At 34.4% G+C, this 10,637-nt stretch overlaps 1 protein-coding gene across 1 annotated transcript; it reads left to right on the forward strand.

The window, feature by feature from the left end:
- The first annotated feature begins 3,146 nt into the window (after positions 1-3,146).
- On the forward strand, positions 3,147-10,267 carry LOC107670368 (solute carrier family 23 member 1-like). The gene is made up of 12 exons (XM_016462939.1): positions 3,147-3,207; positions 3,821-3,964; positions 5,078-5,235; positions 6,632-6,791; positions 7,058-7,239; positions 7,749-7,869; positions 7,945-8,101; positions 8,251-8,504; positions 8,703-8,867; positions 9,244-9,352; positions 9,483-9,578; positions 9,863-10,267. Exons 1-12 carry the CDS (start codon positions 3,160-3,162, stop codon positions 10,126-10,128), a joined length of 1,860 nt encoding a protein of 619 aa, XP_016318425.1. The 5' UTR covers positions 3,147-3,159; the 3' UTR covers positions 10,129-10,267.
- The last annotated feature ends 370 nt before the right edge of the window (positions 10,268-10,637 follow it).

Below are 10,637 nucleotides of genomic sequence, written 5' to 3' on the forward strand. Positions count from 1 at the left end.
TATTCTAATTTGTTGAGATAGTGAATTGGTGGGTTTTTGTTGAATGTGAGCCAAAATCATCACAATTAAAAGAACCAAAGACTTAAACTAGTTTCACAATTTGAGTTGAATTACTGAAATAAATGAACTTTTCCACGACATTCTAATTTATTGAGATGCACCTGTATAATTGGTTACATCGTGTGTGTTAATTATAATAATACACTCTAATATTGGACAGAAGTATTCACAATTATTATTATTATGTTTCGTGTATGTACACACACACACACACACACACAAAACATTACATGTGGTAATTTCAGAAATTTCAGAAATTCTCAGCTACATAGCCTAAATTTGCAACATATTATTATTATTATTATGTTAGATTATTATTAGGGCTAACTTTGATTGAATGTTATTGTGGATGAAAACATGCATTATTTATATATTTTTGCGCCACCTGCTGGACAAACAAATAAATTACATTCTAAAATAGAAATTATGAGCAAAAAATGTGATTTGCAGGCATGACATTTTGTAAAGAGGCTTTTCAGTGTTAAATTATGCATTGTTTAAATATGTGGTTGGCAAGATGGTCTTTGAAAGTCCAATCTTTATAAATTATATTTAAAAATACAGTAATCATGAACAGTCATGAAAATTCATTGTTTAACGGTGTGTGAAGGTTGTCTTAACCATTAAAATCTGAGCTATAATCATGAAGATTCTGAAAGTTATAAAGTAACCTAACAACTTTAAGGCCACTAACACCACAGGTCCCAGTTCCAAAGGACTATAAACTATAAAATTGTAATTCACTGTGTTTCTACTGCCATTGAAACAATCACTGATCACTGAAAGTAAGATATTTGACAATAATTGCTACATAATTCCTTTAGTCTCTGCCGCACTTCAGCTGAATGTAGCATTGAACATGACACATTCCTGATCCAGAAAGCACTTGAATGAAGCATGTCTAAGTACATTATAAGCATAAAGATGTGAACAGGCTGAGAAAAAGACCTCACTGTACTTTTGAATTTCAGTTTTTCTCCAGCCTGCATTCGATTTAGTTTTCTCAGACTGTGTGGCACACCTACTGGACTCAACTTTTCAAACATAATAATTTGATTGGCCAGGAAATCAAGCACATCATTATGTGTGTGCAGAGGTGGAAGATCACATGTGCATTATCTGGAAAACTTACTTTCACAATCATTAACTACAGGATGAGACTTTCAAAACAGTGAGATTCATTTCATCCAAGGAATGTCCGTTAAGGTAAGTACTAATGAAAGAAATGTACTTATGTTCACCAGAATGATTGGAGCTCTAAAAGTAGCAGCCCACTGGGCATACAACGGGTTGATCTGATGAAAGAATGATTGGATGATTAGGTTTGTCCTGTCACTATCTCAAATAAATCTCCAAAATGAGAGGCATGTGATACATAGTATTTGGGAAGTCTTGCACTAGCCTGGTTTAGAGAGCCTCACTGAAATGCAAAACCATGCTCAAGTTCATTACTCCCTGCAGTACATTCGGCACATACTAAATAATTTATACTAGAAAGAAATTGGCTTTTGTCGCACATTTACCTCTAGTAAATGTTCCTCATACTAGGTTTATTTTTAAAAGTGAGTTTTATAGGCACATAACAAAGGATTGACAACAAAAAAATCAACTGCACAGAGGAAAACATTTATAAAATGATAAATTATATTATATTTACCTGTTGTCATGCCATATGGGGTAAATTGAGAGCCATGACAGTAATACTGCCATTAAACACTCCATAAAAACAATAAAATCACCACATAATTGTTATAATAAGGAGGATGCACACTGTAGGCTATATATAGTTTAGTAATTCAGCAGTTCAAATGTAAACAGACATCACATGTATACCTTGAATGCCCTGCAAGTTGCTTTTAGATAAAAACATCTGGCAAATTCATACATGTTAATATAAATAAGCTGCAGGCAGTGTATGAAAAATCTTAGCAAATAATGTTGAACTTTATGGTAATAGAATGATCAAATATTATTTGTACTGTGGATTGTTTTGTTTTTTTTATTCCAACAAATTAAAAAATCTAGGAATACTGTTGTCCATTTTAGTCTTTATATATATATATATATATATTAGTGCTGTCAAATGATTAATCGCGATTAATCACATACAAAATAAAAGTTTTTGTTTAGATATGTGTGTGTACTGTGTATATTTATTATGTATATATAAATACACAAACATACATGTATATATTTAAAAATATTTACATGTATATATATATTTATATTCATATATAATTTATAATATATATAAATATACATATTTTATATATAAACAAAACATATTTTTCTTAAATATACACACAGGTGTGTGTATTTATATATACATAATAAATATACACAGTACACATGCATATATTATGTAAACAAAATCTTTTATTTTGGATGCGATTAATTGTTTGACAGCACTAATATTTTAAAATATGTCTATGCGTTTTCTTATTATTTTAGTTTTAGTTTGTAGTTTGAGTCATTTTAGTATATCAAGTTAAACTAAACGAAAATGAGAAATGCTGTTTTGGCAACTAGCTGAAATAAAATAAGAGATATTTATTGTATCTTATTTTATATCAGTTTATGTTTATTTAAAGTAACTAACCTTTATTAGTTTTAGTTAACTGTTTTAAACCTGCAATCAAGTTACTATGTAAACCCAGCAATCATTCAACAACTTTAAAGGATCCTTGCCCTGAGATAAGTAATAAATTATTCTCTTTTAAAAGAAAGAAAGAAAGAAAGAAAGAAAGATAGACTTTGAAGATGCATTGCATGGTGATTAACATGCATGCAAATATACTGGTGCACATGTACACATTAGTGTGTGTTAGAGTGTATTCCTAAGCCAGAAGCCAGAGCAGCACATGGCTCTGGTCAGCTGCCTGCTAGTTGTGGTGTAATTGAGTTCACATGAGCAGCTGATAGGTCCCATAGCATTTACAATCAGCGGCAGCATCCCCAAACCCTGTCCCGTGCCTCTGTTTTTGCCCCTCCTTTCTCTTTACTCGTCTCTTCTTTTGTATGCTGTCCTTAGCTCTTGCCCTCTCTCTTATTAGAAAGTGTAATATCTCTCTTATTACACTGTCTCCTGCCTCCACACTCATGGCTCCAGAGAAAACCAGTGACGGGTTGGACAACTATGCATTTGCTGTGAGTAACCTTCATTAACAGACATACATTTTAGGTAGAATTACTCTTTTCTTTTTTAAATTAGTCTTAGAGCTTCTGGAAGTGGACAGATTGAATATAGGAACATTACATTGGAATGGACTATGATCATGAGTGTGTAATGGGTCTTGTTTTCATTGCGTAAATCTAAGTTATGGCAGACTTTTGCCAGGATATGAGATCCTTAAAATCACAGTTATAAAAATCTATAGCATGTGATAATTTCTTTTTATGATCAATGTTGTAACCAAAGATTCTTATCACTCTTGATAACGCATGTGTTACTCATGTGTTTGTTATTGTGGTCATGCTCAATGTTTTAGTGACTGGAATGTGTAACTGGAGCAGTGTGTGTGTGTATTTATCACTCACAGATCATGACGCTTATTTAATTTTTCATTTGAAATGCTAAATGTATTAAAGAAATTATTTTGCATATTGATCAATCAAAAATAAATACATGAGTGAGGGGGGGTTATTGGTTTTTCAAACAAATAATATTCACATGTGCAAAGTGAAATTGATGGAATTAGGAAAGGTTGTTGATTGAAAACTGCTAAGCCAGAAACTGAATTTGAGTGTTTTTTGACTTTAGGTTGATGGTATAGACCGTTTCTGTGAGTTACCAGAGAATAAAAATGGAAGTGATAATTTTTCTGAGGAGGGAGACAGTAACAAGCTAGCATATTGTGTCACTGATATTCCACCGTGGTACCTTTGCATCTTTTTGGGGATTCAGGTAAGTGGCACGCACACATCTACCTGTGGAACAAGATGTTGAACATGTTAGATTTGTATGATAGAATTTATCTTATATTATCAGTCATTTAAATCAATTCAAATCTACCAGTCTTGATTAGAGTGTGCACTATGAACAGCACTGAATTCATCAGTACCAATAAAGAACAGTTCCAATATACAGGTGGAACAAAAAACAGTTCCAATATTCAGCTTCCAAAAAATCTAAAACTACACTGAAAATGTTTAATGCTTGGATATAAAGATAAAGATTCGGGATTTTGAAACCCAAAAATAACACAAAATTAATAAGGCATATTTAACCCTGTAAAGCCTGACATATTAAATTTTTTTTTTTTGAAAAGGAACAGTTTATTGAACCTTAGACAAAATGAAAATGAAAAATCTACAAAAAAGTTTGTGTGTGTTTTATGTTTTTATCTGGCTTTTATGGCCCATATGATATAGTGAGAGTATGAAGCTCACATTCAAGGAAAAACACCTCAATTTTATTCAGAAGCCCAAACTGAGCAGAAACATGCAATTTGGTGCAGTTGTTATCTATATGGCCAAAAAGTAAGGTGAAATTATGATAGCTTGTAATGTAAATCAAAGAGATCTTTATAACAATATAGTACTTACATAAAGTGCATATAAATAACAATTGTCGCTCTATATCTCCCAATAATATGATTTCGTAAGATGAAATTTAAATATTGAACTTTTCAGCAACGTTTTGATCATGTTGATGTTGATCATTTAAAGGCCTTGGAAAATTAATGCATCAAATATAATAGGCTGTAGGGTTAAGATTCTGCATTATTTTTAATTAAATTAGCAAATTTGTGACATTGATCATGCATACAGTTGGTCAGATGTTCTTTCAGATACTTGTAGAGTTCATGGACCTGAGAGCTACTGACATTAAAGCAAAACATTCAATCCATTCTGAAATATTTTTTTCCAATTCAACATATACTGATTTCTAGAAATTATGCAAAACAAAAGCATTTTCATTACTGGTGTTAGACTTTTAGTCTTCACTGTACATAGAATGTGTTTAGAAGGTTACAGAAAGAACGTACATAACAATTTCTCTCCATTTCTCTGACAGCACTATCTTACAGCTTTTGGTGGCATCATAGCCATTCCTCTGATACTGTCTCAGGGCCTTTGTCTACAGCATGACGGCCTCACGCAAAGTCACCTCATCAGCACTATCTTCTTCGTATCGGGGGTGTGCACCTTACTCCAGGTCACCTTTGGAGTGAGGTAAGGTTACTTTTATCACTCTTGGCAAAGTCATATATTTCACAAAGAAATAACAGAATTCAGCAACAGTGCCAGAACCAAGGCCAAGGTCAGTGCACCAAGTGGGAAGATATGTAATGACGTGCAAAGAATATTTTAAGGATGAGCTGTAGTTAAACAATGAAACAGTGTTTGTGTTCTGTTGTGTTCATCTTCTTGAATCAGGGTTGTGTTGTGGTTACTGAGACACATGGGACTGTCCTTGTCAATTATTTAACCATGGGTGTTAATTCTAAAAAGCTTGTTTGATTCTAAAATTACCTTGATTTTCTGAAGGATGTTTATGATGCAGTTTGCTTTGAATTCATTTATCCAACTTCTTGTCAAAAGATCAATTTTCTATGATTAAAATGGGTCATTCATGACTATATACAACATTTTTAATTTTTATATATCTAAAATATATAAAAATTACATATCTACGTTTTTTTTATTTTGACTGTGTTCCTCTCAATAATAATAATAATAATAATAAAAAGTTATATAAAGCGTTATTTATGTTCCAGATAAACCATCTCCCAGGACAACAATCCAAACATTCAATCCAAGGGTTCATTGACCTTGGAAAGTGTGAATAATGTCTGATAATGTCTGATAAGCCTCTGCTTTAGGCTGAAGTCCTATTGCATTCTTTTGTTGGGGCTACTTGACCCAAATAAAAGGCCAAAGAAATCCTGCTATATGTTAACTCTACAGGTCTTCAAGAGCATACTAATCAAACATGAAGGATCCAAATCAGTCTGTTACTGATGTACAGCAGAAATATGTAGGACTTTGGTCAGAGCGATTCCTGCCGAAGCTAAAAACCGTAATAGGATTGGGAATTTTTCATCTTATTAACATGAAGTTCAGCACATTTTAAATAAATCCACATTCCTCAGGCCTCTCAGCTGTGGAGCTCCCTTTTGTGTAAAGCATTAGAATTGTAATATAATTAATTCAAGGAAAATGTCTTAACACCCCTAAAACCACGTGAATTACCTTTTGTAGGTGTAACTGATTTGGTACAAGATTGCAGTGTAAACACATAAATGACTCTAACTTGTACAATAAATTCCTTATATACCATAAAAGTGCCGTAAATCTATTAACAACACAACAGCTTTACCTTGTTTTTGACCTGCTGAGATGGATTAAAGACTTGGCTTTTAGTGAGGAATCAGGGAGGGTTGAGAATGACAAGTTGACAAAAGGGTTTGAATGTGAAATTCAATTAATGAATTGAAAAGCAGAGGGCGGAAAGACACATCTCAACATCAAAAGTCAGAAGAACCTATGCACTTCTTGAACAGAAATAACAACAACAACAAGAGCTAGATTTTTTGTGTGACAAGGCTCTTCTTTTTCCTAATGCAAGGTTACCCATTCTCCAGGGTGGAACTTTTACACTCCTGTCGCCCACCATGGCTTTGCTATCAATGCCTGAATGGACCTGTCCAGCTTGGACGCAGAACTCAAGCCTAGTCAACACCACCTCCCCTGAGTTCATTCATGTTTGGCGAAGTCGAATGCAAGTGGTGAGTATCTCAGTAACTGATAGACCCTCTATGTAAGAACTCATGAACATATGTAGAGTGGTTCCAAATTTTGACACTTAAACCTCACTCAAAAATGTGGCAGTCATTGCAATAGATAACACTCAACCCAAAAGATTGGCAAAAAGACACTTACATTTAAAAATAAAATGGCAAGTGTTAAAAATGATATCTTTAAAATGATATCTTAAAAATATATCTTTATTGTATAATGCTAAAATTCAGTTTCTGTTGTCATCTGTGCACAGCTCCAAGGCTCGATCATGGTGGGCTCCCTATTCCAAGTGCTGGTGGGATTCTCTGGTCTAATTGGCCTCTTCATGCGTTTCATTGGCCCTCTGACCATCGCACCAACTATTTCCCTAATCGGCCTATCACTATTTGACTCCGCTGGCATGAACGCAGGACACCATTGGGGCATCTCTTCCATGTGTGTTCTCAAAATTAATCATCAATGAAAATATATAAATATATATATATACTACACAGCACATATTTTGCTGATTTTGAACAAACAAGCAATCACATTTAAGGTGACAGTAAACAAAACACCTCAAAGTGATGTAACGGAGTCAAAAACACAGTAGCATTTAAACTGATTCAAACCTGTGAATCATTTTTGTGAATTGGTTCATGTACATGAATCGTCCAACTGATTCACTAGAAAGAATCAGACTGTCCAACGAGGACCATTTATACCACCCAGGCACTACACGATTTTAGCCTTGACCTTGACAATTGAATATTGTAGTTAAGTTTGTAGCCTTTTGACATTTAGTTAGTTACTCCCCAATGCTGTTCCCACAACAGTAGTAGCAAATATTTTAGTTTAAGTCCAACTCTCATGTTCAGTATTCATTTCTGGTATACTGCTTGATATAATCTCTGGACATGTAATGCTGTCACAGAGCCGTAACACAGTCTCATTGTCCTCCACAGGACGACGTGTTTGATTGTGATATTCTCGCAGTACCTCCGTCATATTGCCATCCCCTTCCCCAAATACAGCAAAGCCAAGAAGTTTCACACCACCAGGATTTACATATTTCAGATTCTGCCTGTAAGTCTTATATCTGTTTTCTAAATATTAATGCTCCATTAAAAATACATTTATAAGCAAGGTGTGCTTTCTCAGGTCCTGCTAGGAATCACTCTGTCATGGTTGATTTGCTACCTGCTGACGATCTACAATGTCCTGCCCTCAGACCCTGATAAATATGGCTATCTAGCTCGGACTGACATTAAAGGAGATGTTATAGGCAGGGCGCCTTGGTTCAGATTTCCTTATCCGGGTATTTCAACCAGCACAATTAAGACCAATAAAGTATTTTATATGCCCATATACTTACAGGAATCATAATTTATGATTGCTGTTGTATTATCGGATAGGCTATTGAAATCTTTTATATATTATGTTTTTTTTATGGCTATGTAATTGTAGGTCAATGGGGAGTGCCAACTGTTAGTCTGGCAGGAGTTTTTGGAATCCTGGCAGGGGTCATATCCTCCATGATTGAGTCAGTGGGTGATTATCATGCCTGTGCCAGGTTATCTGGTGCCCCACCACCACCCAGACATGCCATCAACAGGGGAATTGGCATTGAAGGCATCGGGTGTCTGCTGGCAGGTGCCTGGGGAACAGGCAACGGAACCACCTCCTACAGTGAGAACATAGGAGCCTTGGGTATCACTAAGGTACAAAGTTTCACAATAAGTTTTACTGGCCAAAATGTAATTTGACTTTACTTCACAATGATTGCATAGGCTTACAACACTATCTAATTTTATTTATTTATTTTTCTAATTTTATTTAATACATTTTTTTGAGAGATTGTTTGGCATGTTTTCTGTGAATTATGACACTAATCGAGAGAAACCTTTCATCTTTTGCAGGTTGGTAGTCGCATGGTGATTGTGTGCAGTGGCTTTGTAATGATTATAATGGGAATGTTTGGGAAAATCGGAGCCATATTTACTACAATACCAACACCTGTTATTGGAGGAATGTTTCTGGTCATGTTCGGGGTCATTATGGCTGCTGGTGTTTCAAGCCTACAGGTAAAAACAGTACTGTTAATGCAAAAAGGAATACATCAGGGAAAATGATGTGCTCAAATAAAGTACCAACACTACCATTTAAAAGTATAGGGTCCGTGCAAATTTTTAACATACTGTAGTTGATAGAAGTCTCTTATAAAAAGTTATCAAAACTTTTGCAAAAACAGCAATATTTTCAGGATTCTTTGATGAATACAAAGCTCAAAAGAGCAGCATTTATTTGAAATCTTTTGTAACATTATTACACTATATTGCAACATTATGTGTGATATATTTATATGAATATATTATATTATATTCTTTCAATATTAATATGCTTATGACAGTACACGTCATATGATATTTTATTATCATGACTGATTTCCATTTTTAATAGTATACAGACATGAACTCTTCACGCAACATCTTCATCTTTGGATTCTCTATGTTCACTGGGCTTGCTATTCCCAACTGGATAATGAAAAATCCCACATCCATAGCAACAGGTATATAAACTATGATCAGTCTCGGAAAAACACATGCTACAGACTCTTTATATGTACAGACACATCTGCTGTCAAAACACTGTTTGCATTCCAAGTATGATTTTTTGTGCTTTCTTACTTTGTGTATTAGGAGTTGTTGAACTGGACCATGTACTTCAAGTGCTTCTGACAACCAGTATGTTTGTTGGAGGATTCTTTGGATTTCTCCTCGATAATACAATACCTGGTGAGTTCTGCTAATAATCTGCTTCAATAACTGTGCCTATTCCTAATGCACATTGATAAAGACACTTATTAATATTCAAGCAAAAAAGTTCAATTTAGAGTATTATTCCTTTTACCCAAAAGCATCATTTTAATATGGGTTCATTGTACTCCGTACTTCTCTCCTTTGCTTTATGTATGCAAATGTAACAAATAAAACATTGTAAATGAATAAATCCGACTAGTCAAGTAACTTTTGAGACTGTGCAATAACTGTTTATTAATATATCATTATTATACCTGCAGGAACGAAACGTGAACGAGGCATTATTGCATGGAAAAAGGACCACCAAAATGAGTCAGACAACACCTTAGAAAGTGATGACGTGTACGGACTGCCCTTTGGAATTAATAGCTGCCTCTCCTCCTTCACATGGACCAAATATGTGCCCTTCTGCCCTACACACAAAGTCAGCAGACAGGATGACACACCGTACAGTTTGGATTCTTTGGACACCAAAACGGAGTCTAACAAAGGTGATACACACATCATAGCGGGGGTGGCACTATAGTCTGTGATGAGGACTTCCATCTTAAATAAGTAACAATTAAGTCACATCTAGAGGTACGGAACGAACTGAGAAGGCAGCTACCCCCATGCACATAATTGAACTTTTAATCTGAAGCTGTACTGTGCAAATATCTCTCTCTTTTTTTTCATCTCTTTGAATTATCTATAAACATAATGTTAACGTGAATGATTTTCGTTTTTCTTCTTCTTAATGATTTCAAATAAGGATGGGAAGTGCCTCAATAGAAAGCAACTGCAAACATTTATTCATAATGTCTTGTTTCTTTTTTATGCTTATAATTTTAAATGGAATAGATTATATATAGCTGACAAACTGTATATTGCATTTTGTACACACATTTTATGTTTTAAATAAATGATTTTTCTCTGCCTTTTACTTTGGTTGTCATGTGTGTGTGTAACCCATCATCTCAACTTTTTATAAATAAATGTCACCATCTACTGCATATTTGATTAATTTTGCTTGCTTAAAGGGGTCATATGATGCGA

Source organism: Sinocyclocheilus anshuiensis, unplaced genomic scaffold, assembly GCF_001515605.1.
Source record: "Sinocyclocheilus anshuiensis isolate Anshui unplaced genomic scaffold, SAMN03320099.WGS_v1.1 scaffold949, whole genome shotgun sequence".
Classification (NCBI taxonomy): Eukaryota; Metazoa; Chordata; class Actinopteri; order Cypriniformes; family Cyprinidae; genus Sinocyclocheilus; species Sinocyclocheilus anshuiensis.